The sequence below is a fragment of the Eumetopias jubatus genome, unplaced genomic scaffold, assembly GCF_037043125.1.
Source record: "Eumetopias jubatus isolate StellerSeaLion01/CBP00866 unplaced genomic scaffold, mEumJub1_p1.0 scaffold_1, whole genome shotgun sequence".
Taxonomy (NCBI): Eukaryota; Metazoa; Chordata; class Mammalia; order Carnivora; family Otariidae; genus Eumetopias; species Eumetopias jubatus.
Window position 1 is genome coordinate 167552840 of NW_028274807.1, and position 25748 is coordinate 167578587.

The 25748-nt window shown below is 46.1% G+C and overlaps 1 protein-coding gene across 1 annotated transcript in view; it reads left to right on the plus strand.

The window, feature by feature from the left end:
• Positions 1–25748, plus strand: part of SRGAP3 (SLIT-ROBO Rho GTPase activating protein 3) — a 238814-nt gene that overhangs the window by 175896 nt on the left and 37170 nt on the right. The window contains exons 9-13 of the mRNA XM_028101776.2: positions 945–1142; positions 8132–8216; positions 14942–14969; positions 19913–20015; positions 25119–25179. Coding sequence (XP_027957577.1) covers positions 945–1142; positions 8132–8216; positions 14942–14969; positions 19913–20015; positions 25119–25179 — 475 coding nt within the window. The remainder of the gene's footprint in view (positions 1–944; positions 1143–8131; positions 8217–14941; positions 14970–19912; positions 20016–25118; positions 25180–25748) is intronic.

Consider the following 25748-nt stretch of genomic DNA (forward strand, 5'->3'; position numbering starts at 1 on the left):
GTGCTAGATGCAGAGTAAAGTGAGTGAACAAGACACCATGGTACCTCCTCTCATGGAGATTATATTCTAGTGAGGAAAGATAGATAGATACAAACACGAAAGCAAACAAACCGACAAATGAATGGGTACGCACAATATCGAATGGTGATGCACGCTAAGTCAGGAACAGTAATCAGGGAGCTCTGATGTCACCAGGAGGTGACATTTCGGTTGAGATCTGAATGACAACAAAGACTTCGGGTGACAACAATTGAACAATGAATGTAGACACAGTTCACCCCCACCCCACTGTTTTTGGAGTGACCCTCCATCAAAGTATAGGGTACAAGTCAGTGAAGGGTTGTTGCAAGGTCAGGGCTCGTGTGCTCTGCACGTGTAGCCTTCTGTGGGTCCTACTTGACTCCAGGAGAGAAGTTGGAGTCCTGGAGGACTGGCTCAGCATGTGTCTTCCTCAAGTTCTCTTTTCTCAGTCAGCCTTTTGATAAGTCAGGGGCGGATAGCCAGAGAGCCTCTCCACTGAGGATGGCCCCTCATCCTATCTAGACTTTGTCCCCTCTTCTCTCTGGATGAGCCCTGAGAGTATTTCTAATGTCATCCCTCTTCAAGAGACCTGCCTCCCATAGAAGGAGCTAGTTTGGGGCCATATAATCAGGAAAAGAGAAACAAACCTAGAAACCCAGGTTCCTTGTTCGTCACAACATTCTCCAAGGTTCTCCTCAGCAGAAGCAATCCAATAAAATGACTTTAGATTGGGCAACGTGGGTTCTCACCCCAGCCAGCTCCCTGGCCTTACTTTCCACATCAGTATAATGGGAATGATCATCTTTGTCCTGCCCACCTCCTGTAGGCTTTACATGGAAGAAATAAAGTGGGCAAAGGGACCTTGAGGGGTCAAAGGTGTTCTGAGGCAGAAGGGTTTTTGTTGACATGCTGTGTTTCTCCAGGTTAGGAAAACCCTGGATGCCACCATGCAGACCTTGCAGGACATGCTGACCGTGGAGGACTTCGATGTCTCTGATGCCTTCCAGCACAGTCGATCTACAGAGTCTGTGAAGTCGGCCGCCTCCGAGACCTACATGAGCAAGATCAACATCGCCAAAAGGAGAGCTAACCAGCAGGAAACAGAAATGTTTTATTTTACGGTAAGTGGCGTCTTGGACCCAGAACCCACTGTCTGCTGACCTACTGGCAGTGACTTTTGGGGAGCAGCCCGAGCTAGTAGGAGCCAGCAACACCACGTGAATCAGTGAGAGCTGAAACGTTCCCAACACGCTTCTCAAATTAAGTTGTCTGGCTTGGCTTTGTAAAATGCAAAAAAGTGAATTACCAGTGGGGAGCATCAGCATTGATCCTGGATTAATGGTTATTACAGCTAACCTAGGAAAAAACCAGGGAGCTGTGTTCAGTAAGGTGTGAGGAAAATGGCAAATGGAGCCTGGGGGAAGCCTCAGGTAACAGCCCTAAAGTGTAGTGTATGGTTGTCATGTTGAGGTGTCTTAAGTTGGGGTGTGGGTTTTGGAAACCATGCCCTGGGGGATCTGTGCAAATTGCTGGTGAGCTGTAAGCCCTTCATGTAAAATCCCAGATCACTTACATTCCATTCGGTTGGGGCGAGGAAGAGCAAGGATAAGGGGCCTTGGGGCTTTAGTTCAACATGTGTTTAGTGAACATAGAATTTGGGGGTTGTAAGAGATCTCAGATCTTCTATCTGATGCTTGATCTCATTCAATCATATTCCTACCAAGAAGTCATCCAGTCTCTGCTTGAATAGCCCCAGGATGAAAATTTCCCTCCTGCCCCAAATAGCCCTTTTGTTTTGGCCTGTGGCTTGCCGTAGGTATTATAATGTCTTCCCTCATCTCTGTTATCTTCAAAAATCTGCTTTACTAGGATTTCTGGTCATTGATCTTGATCCTATTCTCTGGGGCAACCCAGAGAGACTAATTCCATAAGACAGTCTCTGGCTTGCTTGTAGGGAGCTGGGTTTTCATGTCTCCAGGCTAACCATACCTGGTTTTGTAAATCCTGCCTTGTCGTTAGCTTTCATTTTTAGTGGTCTCAGCGCCCTAGACTCTTTCCCAAACGTGTTCCTTTTGTTGATGCCTGTTCTAAAGTCAGCAGCAGTCTGACCAGCACAGAATAGAGCTAACCTTCCACCTCCTGCCCTGATGTTTTTCATATGTCCTAAAATCGTATTCTTTTTGTTTTGTTCTTATTTTATTTAAAAAAATTTTAACTCCAGTAGAGTTAACATGCAGTGTTAGATTAGTTTCAGGTGTACAATATAGCGATTCAACAGTTCTCTGCATTACTCAGTGCTCGTCATGGTAAGTGTGCTCTTAATCCCCTTCACCTGTTTTACCCATCTGCCCCCCGCCCCCCCGCCCCCCCGCCACCTCCCCTCTGGTAACCATCTGTTTGTTCTCTGTAGTTAAGAGTGGTTTTTTGCTTGTCTCTTTTTTCCCCTTTGTTCGTTTGTTTTGTTTCTTAAATTCCACATATGAGTGAAATCATATGGTATTTGTCTTTCTCTGACTTATTTCACTTAGCATTATACTCTTTAGATCCACCCATGTTGTTGCAAATGGCAAGATTTCATTCTTTTTTTATGGCTGTGTAATATTCCATTGTCTGTATATGTATGTGTGTGTATATATATTCTTTATCCACTCATCATCAGTGGACACTTGCGCTGCTTCCATAATTTGGCTATTGTAAATAATGCTGCAATAAACATAGGAGTGCATATGTCTTTTCGAATTGGTGTTTTTGTATTTTTTGGCTAAATACTCAGTAGTGGAATTACTGGATCATATGGTGGTTCTATTTTTAATTTTTTGAGGAACCTCCATTACTGTCTTTCACAGGGGCTGTACCAGTTTGCGTTCCCAGCATCAATGCACGAGGGTTTTTTTCCACATCCTTGCCAAGACTTGTTGTTTCTTATGTTTTTTATTTTAGCCATTCTGACAGGTGTGAGGTGATAGCTTATTGTAGTTTCAATTTGCGTGAGTGATATTGAGCATTTTTCATGTGTCTGTCAGCCATCTGGATGCCTTCTTTGGAGAAATGTCTGCTCATGTCTTCTCATTTTTTAATTGGATTATTTGTTTTTTGATGTTGAGTTGTAGTTCTTAATATATTTTGGATACTGACCTTTTATCTTTTAGTTTTATTGATTGTTTCCTTTGCTGTGCAGAAGCTTTTCATTTTGATGTAGTCCCAACAGTTTGTTTTTGCTTTTGTTTCCCTTGTCTTAGGAGACACACCAAGAAGAATGTTGCTACAGCTGATTTTAGAGATATTACTGCCTGTGCTCTCTTCTAGGATTTTTATGGTTTCAAGTCTTACATTTAGGTCCTTAATCCATTTTGAGTTTATTTTTGTGCATGGTGTAAGAAAGTGGTCCAGTTTGATTCTTTTGCATGTAGTTGTCCAGTTTTCCCAGCACTATTTGTTGAAGAGACCTTTTCCCATTGCATATTGTCTCCTTTATTGTAGATTAATTGAACGTATAATTGTGGGTTTATTTCTGGGCTCTCTATTCTGTTCCATTGATCTATATGTCTGTTTTGGTGCCGGTACCATACAATTTTGATTACTATAGCTTTATAGTGTATCTTGAAATCTGGAGTTATGATATCTTCAGTTTTGTTCTTCTTTTTCAAGATTACTTTGGCAAATTATTTGGGGCCTTTAGTGGTTCTATACAAATTTTAAGATTATTTGTTTTAGTTCTGTGAAAAATACTCTTGGTACTTTGATAGGGATTACATTAAATCTGTAGATTGCTTTGAATAGTGTGGACATTTTAACCATATTAATTCTTCCAGTCTATGAGCATGGAATATCTTTCCCTTTGTTTGTATTGTCTTCAGTTCTTTCGTCAGTGTTTTATGGTTTTCAGAGTATGGTTTTATGGCTTTCACCTCCTTGGTTAAATTTATTCCTAAGTATTTTATTTTGCAATTGTAAATGGGATTGTGTTCTTAATTTTTCTTTCTGCTATGTCATTGTTCGTGTATAGGAATGCAACAGATTTATGTGTATTGATTTTGTATCCTGTGTCCTTACTGATTTCATTTATCAGTTCTAGTAGTTTTTTGGCGGAGGCTTTAGGGTTTTCTATATATAGTATCATGTCATCTGCAAATAGTGAAAGTTTTATGTCTTCCTTAACAGTTGGATGCCTTTTATTTCTTTTGTTGTCTGATTGCTGTGACTAGGACTTCCAGTACTATGTTGAATAAAAGTGGTGAGAGTGGACATCCTTATCTTGTTCTTGATCTTAGGGGAAAAGCTCTATTTTTCACCATTGAGTATGATATTAACTGTGGGTTTTTCATATATGGCCTTCAGTATGTTGAGATATATTCCCTCTAAACTTACTTTGGTGAGGGTTTTGATCATGACTGGATGTTGTACTTTGTCAAATGCTTTTTCTGCATCTATGTTTTTATCCTTTCTTCTATTGATGTGATGTATCATGTTGATTGATTTGTGAATATTGAACCATTCTTGCAGCCCAGGAATAAGTCCTACTTGATTGTGGTGAATGATTTTTTTTTTAATGATGGTTGGATTTGGTTTGCTAGTATTTTGTTGAGAATTTTCGCATCTCTGTTCATCATTGATAGTGGCCTGTAGTTCTCTTTTTTGGTAGTGTCTTTATCTGATTTTGGTGTCATAGAATGAATCTGGAAGCTTTCCTTCCTCTTCTACTTTTTGGGATAATTTGAGAAGAACAGGTATTAACTCTTTTTAAATGTTTGGTAGAATTCACCTGTGAAGCAATCTGCTCCTGGACTTTTGTTCGTTGGGAGCTTTTTGACTGATTCAGTTTCATTGCTGATGATCAGTCTGTTCAAATTTTCTATTTCTTTCTGATTCAGTTTTGGGAGGTTATATATGTCTAGGAATTTATCCATTTCTTCTAGCTTGTTCAATTTGTTAGCATGTAATTTTTCATAACACTCTCTTATAACTAAGATTATATAGATATATAAATATACATGTGTTTAATATGTATATATTTTTTAAGTCAGTATCAGTTAAATCTCTATTCCCTACGTACTGTCATTAAATCAGGCTACCTTCCTCCTAAAGGTGATGTCTTGGGTTGGTACCAATTAGGTCCCCTCTTGATGGATTTAGTTCATGGCTCCATACTGTCAAGATCTTGTTCCATTTGTTCAACATCTGTGCTGTGTCTTCAGACCTTGTGTTGTCTGCAGAGTCAGTGAGTATGGCTTTCACACCTTAAAGTTTAAAAAAACCAGGGGGTATCCCGGGGCCAAGGCCAAAGACGGAGTTGTTTAAAACATGCCATAGCTGATGTTGATCCACTAATCAGCACTTTTAGCTTGTGGTCATTTAACTAGTCACAAATCCACCCACTTCTGACATCCAGCTCCACCTTGTGATAGGCCTTGTCGAATCCCTTGTTAAAAACACGGATAGCATTTCCTCAAGCATCACAGTTTGACTTTGTTGTTTTCAAGAAAGAAAATGAAGCTGGTCTTAGTGAGTCAGCCCATGCCAGTTTCTGGGCTTCAGCACTTCCACTGAGGACCTACTGTGTGTACAAAGAGAATTTTATGGGTTACAAAGATTAAGTAAGGAGTGTGTATGAATATTAATTCCCTTTGGCAGCAGAAACAAAGAAATCTAGGTGGTAGAAGCAGAGAATGGGGTCTCGCCTGCTTGAAGTTAAAAGACAGAATTCACCAATGTTCATGATTAAGGGTCATGGATTTTATATTTTAATTTTAATATTCCATCTATTAACCTGGTTGGCGAGTACACTTCATGACCTGATGTGACATTATCTTAGGCATTTTTGAGGACATAATATTCCTTTTAATGCAAACATCAATACAATCTGATGGCATTCTTTCCATCATGAGTCACATATGAAGCCCAGATGAAGCTTGGAAAAAGCAGGCAGAGTTCATGGGCCCCAGAGCCCTGGGGTATAGTTTCTACTAACCAGTGAATAACCCACCAAGGTGTGTGTTCCGTGTTTGGCATTCGAGCTTCAACTGCCAGGGGCAGCAGGGCATGATGGAGAAAATACCTGCTCAAAGCTCAGCTCTGCTTCTTGTGGCGAATTTTTAAACATGGGATAAGAGTAGAGGGTGTCAATACTGGAAGCATCCAGTATTGGGGGAGGGACAGCAGTTATCACACTCGGGGAGGGACAGCAGTTATCACACTGAAGTATGCATTCAAATCATGTAGGAAGCTTGTTAAAATGTAGGTTCCCAGCATACCACCTGCCCCGAGGTAGGCCCTGGAAATTTGAAAACGTCTGAGCCTCCGTGGTGTCTTTTTCAGGTGTAAAATCAGGGGTTCGACTCACAGTCTTCTTGAGCAGGAATTTGCTAGGCAGCCGGGGAGGAAGCCACTGGCCTGCATCACACTTGGAGAAATGCTGCTGTCAGGAGGCAGGGGGTCTTCTGCTCAAGGTGCCACACTAAGTGGCCACAGCTCTGAGCTTCTGTCTCCTTCTGGCTAGAATGGGAATAATGATGCCCCCCACCTTTGCTATCCAGGTTTGTGATGCAGACCAAAGGTACAAGCCTGAAAACTGCTGAGTGCTCTACAGGTACAAGGGGGAGTGGATCTTAATAACCAGAAGACAAGGTCCTAGGAACCAGGGACTCTGGCTGAGGAGAGAGGATACCACCATCTCCTGCCAGCCCCACTGTTCCAGAAACCTGTCAAGTTGGGCCTTTACCCTACAACTGCCTTCCAGATGCTCCTTTACAGGTCATGTCGGGGTGTCCTGAGCTGCTGTGGTTCACTTGTTTGCTCCTCTGCACCCCCTTCTGAGCCTCCTGGCTGGGGCAATAAAATGGATTTCTTTGTGAGAAACTAGCTGGCAGCTCTGGGGCAATCATATCATCCTGTGCCTTCATTTTCAGGGCATTTGCAATTGCTGTTCCATCTGCTGAGAACGCTCCATCCCACATGTGCCGGTGTGTCCCCACAAGGCCCCTCCCTCCCCTCCTTCAGGCCTGGATTCACAGGGCAACTCTGCCATGAGGTCTGCCCTGTTCGTAGTCCCCCCCATCCCTGCCTAATTTTTATCCACAGCATTCACCAGCAGCTGACCAATTCTGTATTTTACTTTATTAGCTTGTTGTCTCTCTTCCCTTTCTTCTGTGTCAACCCCCACGAAGTTTCTCGGCACTGGCTCTATGCCAGGCACAGCGGTAGGCACTGGGGGGCCGAAAACCAACTGAGTGTGGACCCCGCCAACAGCGGCTCACAGTCTGGCAAAGACACCCCATCAGAGGGGGTTCTGGGCCTGGGTTTGGGTGATACAGGGTGGGCCAAGGAAAGCCGGTACTTGTGTGGAGAGAGGGGTGGCCGAGGCCCAGCTGGATTTGGGCGGAGGTAGATGTGTTTCTGTTCTGGTGGCTCCTGTCCGTCTGTTCTGCTCTGAAGTGCGTTGTGCTTGACAAGACCCCTGAACGAGAGGCAGCCTGAGGGCCCTAGGGACCCTGGGCAAATCAGTTTCCTATACCAGCCTCACCTGTCTCTTCTGTAAAAAGAAGGAAATTGTGTCCCCCAATGCAGTTCACGTTATTTTAACAGGAATGTCTTTAGGGGCCTGCCAAGCCCCTCCTCCTTCCGAGTGGGGCCAGATGAGAGAAAGGCTCGTTAGGAGGCTCCTCTGTGACGGATCTGATAAAGCGCTCTCGCCTCAGCTGCGTGCCTCCAGAGACGGTTCCTATTTTTATTGCTCGTGGCCCAGAAGCACAGCGGAGCCTGAAGACTAAAGAAGCCCTCTGCTAGGGCTCTCCACCCCCCCCCCCCCCCCGCCGCCCCGCAGTCCTCACCTGACAAAAGCGCCTTTCATCGCTCACATTGCCCCCGAGCTTTCTTTGTGTTCCCCAAACGGGCCTGAAATGTGTAGGCCGGGACTGCTTGCTTGGCAGAGCTGGGGTCTGATGGAGAAGAGCAGAGTGGCAGGTCAGAGGCCCCTCTTTTCCCCATGCTGGGGTCCTGGAGGGCAGCGCCATCTCCCTTCGACCTCCCTGGCGCCCAGAGGTTGGTTCCAGGGGTGGAGACTGTGTGACTTGGCCCTGCAGTCTGTAATGCCCGCGTGCCTTGTGTCTTACAGAAATTTAAAGAATATGTGAATGGGAGTAACCTCATCACTAAGCTACAGGCCAAGCACGACTTGCTCAAGCAGACCCTGGGTGAAGGTGAGTTGGTTGGGGGGCACAGGCCTATGAGGAGTGCCTGTTTTGTTGTGGCCCCTTGAGCTGTTGCACTTGGGGCACTTGGCAGAATGAGGCCTGCTGCCAGAACCAGCGGGCAGGACGGGGCAGGCTGGTACAGATGCCGATAGGGGTCTAGTCTGGCTGCAGAAAACACAGGGAAACCAGAAATGTTAGTTTAGGTTCTGGGGGAGGGTCCAAGGCGAAGTGATGAAAGGGGTCCCCAGTAGGAAGGGAGTGGGAATCCAGGAGCACAGAGGTCCACATGGATGCTTGTCAGCAGATGCTATTTGCCAGGAATACTAGTGGAGTGCCTGGCCAGGAGGCTTGGTCCAAAAAAGAAAACTTCATATATGGAAGGCAAAGTTTGGTCCTTGAGGGGTGTGGGGAGTAGGCTTAAAACTACACAAAGTCTTCCAGTGCTAGTTGGAAGAAAATCCAAGTGGTCTCAGGGTACGTGAGGCCTCACATCGTTTGCCTTCTGCCTGTTTCCCTGAGCTCATTTATCATTCTGTACTCCTTTACTGAGCTCCAGCCCCACTAAGCTCCTTTCTGCCCTTCAAAACTCATTGAGCTTATTCCTGCCCCAGGGCCTTTGCATCTGCTGTTCTCTTTGCCTGGAATGCCCTTACCCCAGATCTCATTATGGGTGGCTCCTTATCCTTCAGATGTCACTTCCTTAGTGGAGACTCTCCTTGTCACCCAAACTCAAGAAATCACCACCTCTGTCCCAACACTCTCTCTGTTTGATTTTCGTCATCTCACTCATCACTATCCTATTTATTATTTGTTCATTTACTTATTATCTTTGGTCACACCCCCACCCCAACAGTATCATATCTTCAATCGGAGTAGGGACTTCCTTATTTATTTTGTCCACCCCTTTATCTCCAGTGCCTAGAAGAGTACCTAGTCACAGTACGCACTCAGTTAATAGTCACTAAGTGAATGTTGCATGGAAAGGTCATTAGGACATAACTAGGCCCCAAGGTCAGGGATGGTTTGCAGCAAATCCTGGTAGCCCTGGAAACTGATGTGTGGCTCCTCTCTGAGGGGAGGAGCTGACCTAGGGTTTCTGAAGTTGCTAGATGCTGCTTGGAGCCCCACATCCAGATATATTCTTGTATTCTGTTGGCGAGGACAATTGGCTGAACGATGTGTTCTACCTAAAGAAAAAAAGGCATGGGGTCCAGGAAATAGGAGACCAGCATGAGAGAGATGAAGGGAATTTCCAAGGTGATGATGCCAGGAGATCCCAATATGACGGCTTGAAGCAGGCCTAGGGATCACCTGAGTTTTTCGGGGAAGGAGGAGTGTGACGGATGAGAGTCAGAGTGGGGCATGGGGCTGGCGCTCAGTGGCCGTTGGGTATTTGCCATCCACAATGTGTCCTTGCCCCCCACTGGATCACTCTCTTCTCCAGAGGGGTGCACACTCTAGTGGCTGTGCCCTGGCCACCCAAGTGTTCCCTGATGCTGTGCAGTCGGCACCAGTCAAGTGGGTAGCTGGACTCTGCAGATGCTTGGCATTTGTGAGCCCCGTGCTTTAGAGGAAACAGTGAGAAGTTAAACCATTTCCCAGCCCCAAGGCTCTTATAATCTAGTGAGGAGACAGTTCACAAATTCATAAAAAATCAAAAGCAGTAACATTAAGTCACACAGAAACACTGGTTGAATTGCCAGATGAACAGGACAGACTCTGGGGGTCTGAGCCAGGAGAGGAAGGGATCACCATAGGCCCAGAAGAGCCAGAAAGGCTTCAAGAAAGATGAATAACTAGGGCTTGGAGGAAAAACCAGGGTTTTGAAACTAATATCAGTAGAATTTTTTCAATCAGCTTTATTGACATGTAACTTCCATGCAATAAAATCTACCCATTTTGCGTAGAAATCAGTTTTGAAAAACATACACACCCAGATCACAATATAGAACATTTCTGTCACCCCAAAAGCTCCTCTGTATCCCTTTGCAGTTAATTCTCCCTCCTCTGCCCCAAGCAACCACTGGTCTGCCTAGAATTCTATCAGCAGAGATCAGTTTTGTGATTTCTAGCTGGGGAATTTCTGGGAGTGATGGAAATGTCCTGTATCCTGATTTGGGTGCTGGTTGGACACGGGTATATACATTGGTCAAAACTCATTGACTGGGGGTCAGTGAGGGTGGGGAGGGGACTGAGGGTGGGGAGGAGTGAGTTGCAATGAGCTTTTTCTTCATTTTCCCTGACACCCCACTCCAGTTTGCCCATCCCTGACATTGCCACATTGGGCCAGGTGAGTGGGGCTGCAGAGGAGTAGGGCAGCGAAGAGGGCACCAAAGCAACAAGAAGGGAGGGAAAGCTCCTCCTAGAGAGGAGCTCAGATGGGGACAGGGGCAGTTCCCACAACTAGCATTGAAGAGGAGGATTCGTTTTATGACCCCCCGGGGCCTGTTTCTCAGAGCCATGCACCAAAAGGCAGGTCCATGTGCGTTGGTGGCTACTTGTATTTTCAAAATCAGGTGCCCTGGATTTAGAAAACCAGATATTCTTTTTAAAAAAATAAGATCCCAGGGTGCCTGGGTGGTTCAGTCGGTTAAGCGTCTACCTTCGGCTCAGATCATGATCCCAAGCTACACCTTGCTTTGAGATGTGATTTACCAGTCCTCCTTCTGAGTTTTAGGCTGAATAGCAATGAAAAACTGCAGGAAAATGCAGCTTCTGAAGTATAAGGGTCGCTAAGAAAGAGCCATTGAAAAGAATCTCCAGAGTGCTCTTCTCTAATAACCCAGCCATGGAAAAGCCCCACTGTGCTTCTTTTGAAAACTGGGATGGGCCTCGTTAGATTGGTCAGCTCTGGAGAGGTTTTGCCTTAAAAAAAAAAAAAATAGACTTTGTTTTAGGGATGCCTGTGTGGCTTAGTTGGTTGAGCATCTGACTCTTGGTTTCAGCTCAGGACATGATCTCAGGGTCGTGAGATTGAGCCCAGCGTCGGGATCCACGATCCAAGTGGAGTCTGCTTGGGATTCTGTCTCTCCCTCGCCCTCTGCTCCTTCCCCCAGACTCTCTCTCTTTCACTCGCTCATAAACAAACAATCAAAATCTTTTAAAAATAAATACATAAAATAGAATAGACTTTGTTTTAGAATAGTGTTAGATTCATGGAAAGGTTACAAGATAGTACAGTTAGTTCCCATACACTCCGCGTCCAGTATTTCCTGTTATTGACATCAGTGAGTATGGTGTATTTGTCACAAGTAATGAACACTGGTACATTGTTATCTCTCAAATTAATGAATTACCAAATTACTGAAAAGAACAGTAGGCTGAGACCAAATGTTGAGTCACTTTTGTATCCCTGCTGCCTGATACAGGTAGATGTGGATTCTTAGGGCACTGGGTGAAAGGGGAAAACGTGCACTGACTTAGATGGGTCAAGTTCTTGCCCACTGGGCAACGGGGGCATGAAAAAATTGCACAGGCCAGAGCAGGCTCAAAATCTCAGCTCCTTCGTCCTTCGGAGTGTCAGCGGATGATTCACCTCTACCTGCACATACTGACTCTTCCATCCAGTAGAAAGCTCTTCCAGGAGTGGGCTGGGGTAGGGTTACACCTGCATCAGTGGCCTTTTTATGTCCTCAGAGGGCTATTTTGTATTGGGAGGGACACTCTGAAAATTTTGGAAACAGGTGAGAAATATGGGGCCAAGCAGAATATTTTGATTGAGAAGATACAAGGTTGTTGTTTTTTTAATGAAGTGTATCATGTAATCCATTTCTCTCAAGTACTCTTTTGACAGCATAGCTCAAAGCCACAAGTTAGAGGAAACAGAAGCACTCACTTAGAAGCAAATTTTTTTTTTTAACATGATTGATCCCAGACACACAAGTCAAAATGCTTCTAGGTGTCCTGCAAATTGGCATTCCTTGTTGTAAATGTCACTGGCATGTCTTGGGAACAAGAACACACCCGTATATGCCCTTGGCTGTTGCTATGCTGTTTTATTGGCCAGAGGATTCTTAGTTTATCATCATGTCTGAATTTTAGATCTCTGACCTTTTTACTGCTCCGGGTAGTCTGTAAGCTCCAGGGTTTATACCCAAGATATGGGTGGCTTTTCAATTTACTGTAGCCCCTCAAGAATGAAGAGTGCATTGTCTATAAAAGGGATGGGACATAACCTTTTCACACCAAGATTTAATAGCACATTATGGAGCCAGTGTCCACCAGGACCAGACAGTCTGACCTTCTGAAGATGACTGAACCACTAACTATAAAATATATTTTTAAAAATCCCAACAGGTCTCAGAAGGTAAAGGGTAGAAAGTTTTTGATTTCTGAGTTAATAGAAAAAATATGCATATAATATTTTATGAATTTTCATATTGATACACTTTGAAATTATATTTTTCATGTATTAAGTTAAACACAATATTTTATTAAAATTAATCTCACCTATTTCTCTTCACTTTTTGTAACATGGCTGCTAGAAATTGTGGCTTCCATTACATTTCTATTGGACAACCCTGGCCTAGACATTCTCTGCTGCGCCGTAACAGGAATGAAGTACTGAATTGTGCTGTGTGGGTGAACCCCAAAAGCGTATGCTAAGTGAAATAAGCCAAATGCACAAGACTGTGGATCACATGATTCCATTTTTATAAAATGTCCAGAATAAGCAAATCCATGGACACAGAATAGATGAGCAGTTGCTGTAGGCTGGAGATGGAAGGGGGCGAGGTCACTGTGAATTGGCACAAGGGCTCTTTTTAGAAGGAAATGTTCTAAAATTGAATTGCAGTGATGGTTGTACAACTTGACTATTTACTAAATAATTGAACCATACATTTCAAGTGGGTGAATTTTATGCTCTGTAAATTATACTTCAACAAAGCTGTTAAAAATAAAAAAGAAGGCAGTGACTAGGAGTCTGGAATTCCAGGGAAATGGAAGATCTGGAGATAAGAGTAGGGAGTCCTTGGTAAGCACTTTGGTCACGGTCAGGCAGATAAGGTGTTCTGTAGAAAGAGATCTGGGTACACCTCCTGGGGGCATTCCATCATTTAGAGGTTAGAGGTTGGGCAGATGAGGAGACAGCAAGAGAAACAGAGGAATAGCCTGTAGGGCAGGAGGGACACTTGGCAAGTGCGGAGTCATGAAAATCAAGGAGAAAGCTTTATAAGAAGAAGAAGGGCGATTCACTGAGTTGTTGCCCAGAAGTCAGATAAGAGCAGAAAAGACAGTGGATTTGTCCACACAGAGCCGGCAGTCTCTGTGGATGGTGAGGCCAGAAGCCAACCTCAGTGGGGTGAGCGGGGGAAGCAAGAGGGCTTCCTAGACAGCTCCTTCAGCAAGCTTTGCTGTAAAGGAGAGAAATGGGGATGGAGTTAGAGGGAGAAAGGGGGCTCAGGGGAGGTTGAAAAGCTAGATTATACATATCCAGAACATGTTTATAGGCAGATGGAAATGATCCAGAAGAAAGGAGATCGGTGATGGTTGGGGTGGTGGGGGGTACTTGCAGAAACAGAGCACCCGAGAAGAGCAGAGAGGCTGGGACCGAGAGCACGCGGAGGTTTGGGCCTTGACAGAGTCCGGATGCTTCTCCGGGGTACCGGAGAGGAGAGGAGGTAGAGAGTGAATGAGCAGGCACAGGTAGGTGGGTGTGTCTTATGGAGGCATGCCAAGACCTGTCTTACTGATTTTCTTCTCCAGTGAAGGAAGCAAGAAGGTCTTCAGCTGAGAATGAAGGCAGGAAGGGTTGGAGTGGGTGTGTGGCTGGGTTGAGGAACAACAGGAGGTATCTTATATATGTTGCTCTTCAGGGCCAAGTCTATGATGCGTGCTCAACCAACCTTTGTTTGTTTGTTTGTTTTTAAGATTTTGTATATTCATTTGAGAGAGAGAGTGAGAGAGAACAAGCAGAGGGGCTAGAGGGAGAGGGAGAAGCAGACTCCCTGCTGAGCAGGGAGCTCAACTTGGGACTCGATCCTGGGACTCAGAGATCATGACCTGAGTCAAAGGCAGACGCTTAACCGGCTGAGCCACCCAGGCGCCCCATCAACCAACCTTTGTTGATATAAAGCAGTGCATGAGTTCTTGAGCTTTGGCATGCACAGAGGGATCACCTGGGGTGATTATTAAAATGCAGATTCCTGTCTTCTTAGCTCAGAGATTTCTGATTCAGAAGGCCCATGGGAAAGCCCCCAAATCTGCATTTTTTTTAAAGATTTTATTTATTTATTTGACGGGGCAAGAGAGAGAGAGACAGACAGCGAGAGAGGGAACACAAGCAGGGGGGCAGGAGAGGGAGAAGCAGGCTTCCCCCTGAGCAGGGAGCCAGATGGGGGGCTCGATCCCAGGACCCTGGGATCATGACCCGAGCCGAAGGCAGACGCTGAACGACTGAGCCACCCAGGTGCCCCCCCAAATCTGCATTTTTAATAAGGTCCCCAGAAGATTCTGATGCAAGTGGTAATTTGAAAGTCACTGAAAAAAATATACATGAACAATACAAAATGAAATTTATGTGAGCATAGCCTTACAGATAGGAGGCCCTGGGGATTTAATAAGACTTGGTTCTTTCCAACAGACCATTTCTTAGGCATAATTCAGTTTCCCATTTCACAAATAATTAAGTTCAGTTGTTCCTTGTTTTTAGAAAAAGATGAATGTTTGCTGGTTAAAACAACAACAACAACAAAAAACAATTAAACATCAATGTATACTTTATTTTCCAGGAGAGAGAGCAGAATGTGGCACAACCAGGTAAGAGTTGGGCATCTTGTTTTTTGCACCTGCTGCCTGAGGTGGCGATGGGGGGGTGCAGGAGAGGCAGGAAGGCGGGAAGGTGGAAGGCAGATGCTGCTGAGAGCTCAGAGAAGCTGGGCTGTTTTTAGAGCGGGATAGCTCTTCACCAGTGTCTCCAGGATGGTGTGGCTGTGCTGAGAAGGCTGGCTGTTCTGCTTGTCCTAGCATCGTGCTGGTGAAGCCACGCCCCCTACAGGCCTGTGGTGGGGAGGGCGCCTTTCCCAGCTGCTGTGGGAAAGTGGGGTATGTTCTGTTGGCGCTATCCATCGGGTGGGAGGGTAATGTATATTGCAAAGTGGCTGAGGACAACCAGTAGAGGCCAGAGGCTGTGGGGTAACTGTTGACCTGTCTCCCCATCTGTTCTTTGGCTGCTGAGCAAACTGCCCAGCCCAGGCAGGGGGCCCAGCCTGGGGTCCCCATTTGCCAGGGCTCTGGATTTGGCTCGTATGGCACACATCTGGGCATATGCATGCGCATAGCCACATAAGTGTGCCCAGATGCCCCTACTGCCCGCAGCCTGGCTTCAGACCTCCTGGGCACGTGGATGGACTGATGGGGGAGTCCCTTGCTGGGAAAGTAACAAATGGGCAACTTCTGCTTTCTCTCCAGCTTGCTCAACATTACCCTTTGCGCTTTTTCCTGAGCAGACCAGAGCCAGTGAACACTTTCCACTCAGCAGCTGGTAGCTGAGGGGTTGACTTTCAGCGAACTGGACCTTTCCTCTACTTTCAGAGTGTTTAGATCCCCAAGCAGCCCTGTTGCTGCCCAAGTTGTTCCTTAGAACCCATCTCTTTCCTTTCGGGTTCCCAGCAAATAGTTATACCACTGCCTAACACGAATTGAGCCAGTGGCCCAGAATCCTGGAAAACTGTTCTACTTGGCGAGAGGAAAGATGAACCCTCAACTCCCTCCTGTTCATCTGGAAGAGAGTTGGCTGGGAAGAGGCTTGGAAAGCTCTGAGGTTTTCACTTTGCTGGGCCCAGGATGGGGGAGACAGAGGGCTTTCCAGAAGCTTAGCTGTGCAGCTGTTCCTCTGGGCCCCGGCAGTTTGGGAATATCAGGATGATTCATAATGCCAGGCGAGGACCTTCCAGCAGAGGGTCAGCAGATGTGCAGGGTCACTTTCTAAGAACTTTCCAGAAACAAACTCCTTATTTAGTTAGTTAGTTAGTTAGTTTTTCTGGCAAGAGGATGTTGTCGTAGTCCCCAAACAACAGAAGCCGCATTTTACACCAAAGTCTGCAAATAGGAAAACAGATGGGGGACGAATTGAGCCATCCCTCACGTCCTCCTAATTCCTAGAACTCATGCAAAGGAAGATGGTTCCAGCAGATTGCAGGAGAGATCTGTAATCAAATCCTTGGCTAGGTCCCAGGGTCTACCTCAGAGAAAAGTTGAGGGTTTTGTTGTTGTTGTTGTTTTTAATTTTAAATAAAGCCATCTGAGATGTAGTCTTCCATACCCTCTTTGACCTAGGGCCTGGGAAATGCAAGCTGCGACTACAGACCTCCCACTTAGACATACTACACTAAACTGCAAACCCAGCCATCTGTACTCTGGCCCTTGGCCAAGGTCGGAGGCAACTTTGTTAGTAAACTAAACACTTCCCCTTACTTCCAAAAATCATTTAAAATTTGTGTGCAATGCGCTGCCAACTTGAGGTGGTTTTTAATTTAATCCTAAAGGCCCCTGGGTGAGATGTTTCTATGCTATGGCTCTCTGTATCTTCCATGGTTTCCTGCCCAATGTTAGTGTCATTTTGGATGATCCGTTGAGCAGGTCCCCTCAGCCAAGTTGCTGCTGGCCTGTGTAGACCAATTTTTGCATATGGGCTGCAACGTGGTACATTTTTTCTCACATTTAAGAACCTGATCTTAGAATAATCCCAATTCATAACCCTGTAACTAGATGGTCCAGATGCAATAATGCACTTGGAAAGTGCATGATAAATGGGACAGCGAGATGCAAACGTAAGGTTTGATTGTGATTATTCTAACTACAGACTGGCTTCCCTAACCCAGGTTGGCTTGTCCCTATGGTCGGGATTAGCGATGAAAGCATGTGAGAGTTCTTGTCTAAAAGGATGTGACCTGATGCATACCCACGCACAGCTTCCAAGGGCCTGACTGCCACTGAACTACAGTATTGCCACCATTTTGGATGTTAACACCCACATCTATGGGGTTATCTAGGGAACATTTTAGTCACCATTCTTTTGGTCACAAAAGAATTTTGAGGCCAATTCCTATGTTGTCAATGTATGTTAATTTTCGTCTTGGTCGAAAGACAGAAAGGGGACATTGGTCTCTGGTTTCTCTCTCTTCCTCTCCGTGGCTTTCTCTGTTCCTGTTTTCCCTGCCTCTCTCTTTCTTTCCTTTTTGCTCTGCAACTGAGCAGCAGAAGAGATGGAAGGCTTAGGCTGCCCCCCTTTCCTTGGCTGAGCTGCCCCCCTGCTCCCCACCTTGTGCCCCACCCAGCACTTCAGTAAGTCAAAATCGATTTGATGTCATGCGAAGTTGGGATAGCTACGTTTCCTTGTCAGAGACTTCCGGTCGGTGCCCAGAAACACCACACAAAGAAAGAAATCCCAGTGTGATTTGAGCAGTCCTTTGCCTTCTGGATTGGGCAGGAGAAATGGGGAAAGTATCCTTTTCCCCCTTCATTCCATTTTGTAAACTTAAAGAAAAAAAAAAAACTCCTTAAGACTTATTTTAAGAAAACTCTCCAGCTGGGTGTCCAGCCCCTGCACTAAGAATCTCTACTTTTGCTGGCCATGGGAGTTTAAGAGATAACTCAGAGCAACTGCTGGGTGTTCTGTGATAAAATCAACTTCCCAAATTTCCCACTCACACCAGAATCTGGAGGAGGAAGAACTGAATTCAGTTCTCAGCTTCAATCACATATTATTTTATGTGACTCTTGGAAAGTTTCTTAATCTCTCATGGGCTCATTTGCCTTATGTTTAAAGTGGATTTAATCAGTCCTGCCTACCTCACAGGGTAGTTGTGAGGGTATCATGGAGTGTGAGATAAGGAAACCATCTTGAGAACGCTCACAAATAGAAACCCCAAACACTAGGGGAACAAGGTGGCGCAGTTGCTATCCTCAAGTTATTCCTAATCCCAAGATTTAAAACCTGTGGCCTCGTGTCACATTTTTTTTTTTTTTTACACTCTCTTTTGGCATTTGGAAACTCAAAAGTAGATCAGTTGTAAGAAGTACCACCCCCACGTACCCACATCCTCAAAAAATTGGTAACTGATGAAAAGAAATGACATGGACTTAGCTAACCAAATTGACAGAGATCCAAGATGGGCTCAAAATAGTCTTGCCTGTTGTTTCTTTTTAAAATTTTGGTCTGTGCTGTTATTTTGGTTCCAGTGTTTGGGTGGCATGATATTTGGATTCAGCTGTGTCTTTGCCCATGCATGTCCTGGAGCCAGCAGCGTTTGCTCAATACTCAAACATGTCGGAGAAGCTCCTGAGATTTCCCTAGATGGCCAGGCCGCTGAGGGGCACAGGCACAACAAGGCCAGTGAGCAGAGGCGGTGTGAATCTCTTTCACCGCGATTGGCTCCACAATCCATACGATTTCTTGCCCATTCACAGAAATCAGTTAAGACTTGGGAGACCAGGTCTTTGCTCGTCATGTGTGGACATTATGTGTACCAGGCTGGGTCCCCACTTTGTTGCTCCCAAATTGTGAACCAAGCCATTTGAAAATGAATTGCCATTCTCGGTTAGGGGCCCTCCTCCTAACCCAGAAAGCCCTTTGCCCTGGAAGGCTAGCAGCCTTGAGTCAGGCCAACCTTGGGTGGCGAAAGATGAGCAAATAAGCCAACACAGGTATATGCATGGTGAGCAACTCTGGAAACTGGTCCAGTGTTTGTGGCTGTTTCACTGTTCCTGGTGAACTGTGGTATGGTTTCCCCTCCCTGGAGCCAACAGTGGAGCACAGGGAATGGAGATCCTAAAGTAAAGCAAGACACTTTCAACCTGACCCAACAGGTCCTCTGCTGGCAAGGGTTAATGGGATGAAATGAGTCCTTGGCTGGAAATGAACAGTCCCTAAGGCTCCATCACTGGCCTGGTGGGAAAAATCTTGGCGTTGGAGCCAACGAGGCCTGAGTTTGGGGCCTGGCTCTGCCAGTTCACCTCTTTAGGCCTCAGTTTCTGCCTCTGTAAAATGGGGCTGTCCGTACAGGGTTGAACTGACGTTAAGTGTGATAATGGATTTGAAAGTGCTTTATTCAAAAGTGTATTTGACTAAAGCACAGGGTGTAATCATCACCCCGGGTTACCCGGGGACCCCAAAAGAGCTGTAGCCTCCCTCCAGGCATCAGTTACCTTCATCTCTAAAATGAGAATAATAATTGCCTGGCTCTTAGATCAATGCAATAAAGATTAGTCAAGTGCATTTGAAATGCCAAGAGGCATTAGAAAGATCAGTGCCCTGGTACATTGGGAGTTGAGACTTGGTTATGAATTTAAGCCAAAGTAATGAGAATTAACCCTTCCAATCATCATTGAAAGTCTCTTGCTTTCTCAGGCTGCAGATTACATCTCTCTCCCCTGGCTCCTCCTCCATCTGGTCAGCTTTGCGGGATGACAGCCTCTGATTGGAGTTGCAGTGGTTTACTGGATACATACTATTTCCCCCCTGTGATCTAGAATGCATTTGTGTTATACGAGCGTTGCTCCTGCCTGACATTGTGGGTAAATTAAGATTCCCCTTAAACATCCAAAGGCCTTCAGATGGAGCATTGGACACCAATGTGCTGGGGGTTCAGGGGTTTCCATTTGCATTTTGTGTTCTCCAGTCATGGGTTTTAAGAGCGTCTTTCCCAGTTGTATGTTTGCATTGGTTGCTTTCTTGATTTCTTTTGTTCCGTTTTCCCTAGGCCCCCCTGTCTTCCCCCTAAACCACAGAAAATGAGGAGACCTAGGCCTCTCTCAGTGTGTAGCCATAAACTATTTAACGGCTGTATGGAAGCGTTTATTAAGGTACTTGCTGGGGAGCCACGGAGTCCGCGAATGCACCCAATGTAATGGCAGCCTTTCTCTACCTCCTCCCTTTGGCCCACAGCCCTGCCCTGACCAACCAGAACTTTCAGTCCTGCCCTGGACCAGGCCTGGGGCAACATAGTTCCTCACGCAGCCTGCTCTTAACCTTTAGTCAGGGCTTCAAAGCAGAGCTGCTTTTTTCTCTGACCAGTTGATCCTAAGTGTTTTCCGGTGATCCTCAGCCCCAGGGGAGGGATGAGATCCTGATGAAGCCCATGAAGTCCCAAGTGGGGTTGAAAGGCCAGCGCTGTGGTCCCTGCCAGCCCTATTCTCTTGCTTCAGGAACTGCGGTCCTAGCTAGCCCCAGGGACAGTTCGAGAAACCACCTTACCACGCTTCGCATCCACGCCTCCCAAGAAGTGTTGGTTGGAAGCAACACAAAGAAAATTCCTGCGGGTAACAGTGGGTTTTTATACAAGTAATTTTTTTTTTTTTGGTTGAGAATATACCAACAAAGAAAACACATATAATTTTTAAGAGAAAACTCTCCCACCTTGTTTTGCTTCTTGAGGTAGTCCCTTTAGAATTCCACGTGAACCCTGTACATCCTGAATTAAAAATGAAGTGTTTCAGCCCAGCGAGTTTCTTTTTCTTGCCTCCCGGAGGCAAAGGGCACAGAATCAAGGCATCCCAGATAGAATGAGTAGCTCAAGGCAGCTGAAGCTGGCCAGAGAGTTGAAAAGGGCAGCAGGTAGGGGAGATGCTTGAGGAACATGAGTTAGAGGGAGCAGGGGGGAAAGGTCCCTGCCAGTTATTCGAGAGCCCTCCATTATCCAGTGAAGACACTTTTTGCAGAAAAGAAGACTGGTGTCAATCAGGAGAAATGTAAATGCTCTTGGGCTTTGTTGGCGATTTTGGAGCAGTGGAGGCTGCCCCTGCTCAGGTACTCTGTCCTCCGTCCTGACACGCTGTTCACGGGATTTGCAGGATGGGGTTTGGGGGGCGGGCAGGCATGGGACTGGGTAGGCAGGGCCAGCAGCCTGGGTCCCAGCTGTCTCTGCCTGTGGGCTTGGTTCTGGGGAAGGGACAGTAGGGGAAGGGGACGGAGGAACAGTAGGGCACCAGTTGGGACTGCCCAGGGGCGGGGAGCAACAAGGGCTGCTTTAGGCTACCTCAGAGGAGTGAGGCATGGAGGATCCCAAAAGAAGGAGTGCCCCGGGTGCATCAGGAAAGAGGTACTGTTTGGAGGGGACCCTGAGAGAGCAGTTTGCCATCCAGTAGATCATGGGAAAATGCAGCTGTGTCAAGGGTCCTTCTTTCTTTGTCTTCCCTCCTGTCTCCACCAAGACTTCATCTCATTCACCCTTGCCCTCGGAAAAGCCACTCTCCATAGCCAGGAGGATACGCTAGCTATTCTCTCTGCCCTCAGGGAGCGTATAGTGCCGCTCAGGAGGTTTTTAGCACAGAAAACTGAAAGAATAGGCTATTCAGGATGAGTAGTCTGTGAATGACCACATGGAAGCAAGTGCTGTGAGAGCGCAGAACATGAAGAGCCATGAGCCCCAGAGCACAGGAGGCTTCTGGCGGGTGGGTAGGGACAAAGTGGAGAGGAGCGGGACAGGAGTCCCTGAAAGGAGAGGAACACAATGAATGAAGGCTCTGAGACAGGCATGACTTCCCGAATTTGCTCAGCTCTTTGGAAACGGATGATCAGTCTGGGCACTTGGAAGGAACTGACTCTTAGATGACAGGACTTGAAAATTAGGTGTTCTGTTTAATGAAATAGTTTTTTTTAAATAGCTCCTACATAAAATGTGTGACTGTCAGACAATCTGACTTTATTCCTCGTGATAAACACATCAGAACTCAACTGCATGTTTGCCCCTTGGAGGAGGTAGTCACCTTGGGAAGCCACATTCTTATTCTAAATACATCGTCATTGGTCCCGTTGGTCAGTCTTCCTTAGAGCCTGTAGCATGGCCCTGGTGGGTGGTGCCAAAACTTCGTATTAGAATGGACACCCTTGCCATTGGAAGGAAAAGCGTCATTCAGTTCAGCTTTGCAACGCCTCTGATGGTACAAAATGGCAAGAGGCATAGGCTACAGTGGGGCTGGCTGACTGGCTCTGAAAAGCCGCTTAGCATGGGTCATGTGGTTGGAATAAGTCCTTGGGGGACTAGTTGAAAGAATAAACACACTCATTTGACAAAAAAAAAAAAAAAAGGTATATTTATTCAACACGACTGCATTTCTTTATAGTCACACTGTACTTATACCACGTGCTGTCAGGGCAGTTAACAAACTTCCGCACGCCTGCTCTAAGCACGCAGCGCAGAGAAAAACTCTTCATGCAGCAGGGGCTCGCCCTCAAGGACGATTAGCTTTCAGAGAAGGAAAAGGCAGTTATAATATATTCAACCCTTCAACCTTTGTGAATGGAATTTAATTTTCTCTTATGATTCACGTGCTATCTGGAAGAAAACTCTGCACGAACGGAGAATGCCCAGCTTGAAATGCCAAACCTGTGAAAGGTTCTTCAGTAAAATGACATCGCTCGGACTCCGTGATGATGAGGGTGTAGTGGGACAAGGCAGCATCCCCAAGTTAAGAATGACAGTTACATTGATAGATTTCTAGGATCGTTGGAATTGGCCCTTTTCAAAATCCTTCATTTTTTTTTCCCCTCAGAAGGAAATCCATTTTTTCTTATAAATTTTGAAGCCCATTTCAATTGTATTATAAATTTTGGGAGGGAGAGTCCCCACCCTGTTTCTATAAAATGAGAATATTGATTACCTACCTCATGAGTGTGTGACGAGTTCAAATGAGCTAATCTGTGCCGTGTTTCTAGAGCACTCCTGGCCCAGAGTAAGCACCATGGAAATGCTAGCCGTTACTGTGGTCACGAGCTTTTAGGAGATTGCTCATAGAGTCCCATCTGACAGGCTGTTTGCTCAGTTCTAGGATTCAGGTAGGTTTAGCCAACATATAATTCCACTTGTGGAGATGCTGGGGACCGGACAGATGACACCAGCTAGAAGGCACGCCTCCTCCACTGTCCTCTCAAGGAGCCTGGTTGAGACATAGCTCCCAGCCCAGAGCCTGACCTGCTGCAGACATGGAAGAAAGGGCACACGGGGCTCCCCTGAAAATGGATGACTACAGTGGCTTTTGTGAAAGAAAAGGCTCCAGTTCTACCTGCAAGATCATAAAAGTGTTTTGACCCCCCCGCCACTGCCCTCCCTCCCCCAGGCCTTGCTCAACCTTGGGGTTCCCTGCAGTATTTTCAGTACCAGTGTGAGGGTCAGGGAGCAGGGAGGAGAGCAAAGCCAATGGATACCCAGGAAAAGCTACCCAGGGTGTTTGGTAGGAAAGCATGGGAAGCTGTTTGAATTTGGAATCGGGTGGAATCCTGTCAGGTTATAGCCAGAGGGCACCTAATAAACACAATCTTGGTGAAATTAGCTTTTTACTAAGAATGAGGTTTCCTGAATTGACTTGCAGGGATAGTGTTAGAGTAGATGCCTGAAGTTGTTTGTCCCTCCTTCTTGTGGGCAGCTGGGCTAACCTTAAGGTGTCTTAGGTGGGCCCTTGCCCGTTGGTGAGTGAACAGCCCCTGTGTTGAGGAGAAGCTAAACGTGGGACGAGAAAGGGGCTCAGCACACACCGGCCCTGTGCTTGACAAGGACTGATAGAGGTCCCTTTGCCACCAGGTGTCCGAGGCAGGCACACCGGCAGGCTGACCAGGGGCAGGGTGCAGAGCTCCTACGAGGCCCAGAGGCACAGGGGCGGCCCTCCCCACCAGCAGGCTGGTTGGCAGTCTCCCTAGGACCGTTGCTGGCTGCCATTGCATTTCCGCGTTCACGGACTCTGAAGGATCTGCTTACTCTAACTGATCTTACTCCTGCGTAATCTTTTCTTTTTCTCCTGCTCTGCTGCCTGTTTATTTTTTGTTATCAGAGGAAGAAGAAATGCTCGAACCAGGAACCAGGTATTTACTAGAAAGGTCCGTTAGCCCCATTCAACTGGATGGAACCTGTCTTTAGTACTGACTTCTAGAGCAGGGCCCACCTTGCCTGTTGCCACAGGGTCCATTTTATCCCCCTCTCCCTGACTATCGTTAACCAAGGAGAGGATTCACAGGTGGGGTGTGGAGGAACCACAAAGGCATCGAAATTCGTGGCTTTTTCTGTCTCTTTACAAGAACATACTACGTGTGCCTTGTTGTTTCCTCATCTGAGGAGGTTAGTAATTTAGTTTGGCCCATTTTAATGAAAGTTTAAAAAAAGATTTTGTGCTCTTTAAGTGATTCAGAATAATAGATCAACTAGTCATGGAATCCAAGACAAAACTAGCCCTCGCCTAGCTCTTTGTGGCTGTGGGCCCATCTAGGAAGATGTAATTGAAAATTCATTCACACCCCCTGCCATGCGTATGTTTAGAACTGCATCTTATTCAGCCTTTTTGACTAAGGTTGGCCACTCAGTGGTCAATGGCTGACATTAGCTGTCTCTAGAAGTTTTCCTTATAACACGTTTATTGTCAAACAAAGTATCTGCCTGGATGTTTAGGTTGTAACCTCATTAGACCTGGCCTTCCTTTCTCAGAGCTCAATAGGACCCTTGGGGCCATCCTTGCTTCCCGTAGTGTGTTCTTATGTCAAGCGTCAGGTACTGCAGTGCTAGAAGGAGGCCTTGATCCTCCCTTTTTGTCCTTGAGCCCTGGGAGGATAGGGTTGAGTGGGGCAAAGTGGAGGGGAAGGCAGAGCACTCTCCAAGAGTGAACTCCAGCCCTCTCCGAGCAGCGGGCTCCCTCCCCTTCCCAGGTGCACCTGCCAAGCCTTTGAGCCCTGACTTCTTCCCAGCTAAGTAAGAAGACAGAGCATTTCTTTAAAGTTACCATAGCTATGCCTTTCTCTGCACATAACTGAAGATTTTCTGTTTAACTGTTTGTGGAGACTTTAGGATTAGCAGTTCCTTGCTTATTTTCCTACTAATCCGATGGTACTAATATTCTGGCTTGAGTGTATAACCTATGTTTGCAATGTCTTTTTCCCTGTGGTGGTTGCCAAGCCCAGTACAACTCACGATTTTTTTTCTTAAGGATTCAGGACAAGCTATACCGCTTGTAGTCGAGAGCTGCATCCGGTACATCAATTTATACGGTAAGCTCAATCTTGGGACAGTGTTTTCAGCTCTCTCCAGAACAGGGGCTGGGCTGTTCTCATAGGAAATCAGATTTTAATTCATCTTGGAAGATGTCCTGTCACTGCCCTCCTTCCCAGAGAGAAAATGCTCCTTGGCACAGCTGCCGTGCTGAGTGCTCTCTTGAGCCTTGTATGTCTGGGGACGAAGGTGGTGGTGAGAAGACCCAGGAACTAGGAAGACTGATGATCAGGGAGGGCATGGATAGGAGAAGCACTTCAGTTCCCTCGTGCCTCCACCCAACCTCAGAGGTCTGTCTTTTGAGCACTGAAGGTAGCTGGGCAATTGGTCAGTTAACTGGCTCTAGTCAGCTCCAGAAAGGAAATGTAGCGTCTGGGATGTGCTAACCATGGTGTCCCCAACACTTCCCTTGTGCTTCCCTCTATTCATTCATTCACTCCTCCAAAAATTTATTTTCAGAGTGCATAGCAGGCACTGTTCTGACAATGGGAATATAGGCCTGAATAAGACAGGTAAGGTGCCGGCCCTCGGTAACTTACGTTACCAATTAGAAGGGCAAGGAAATAAG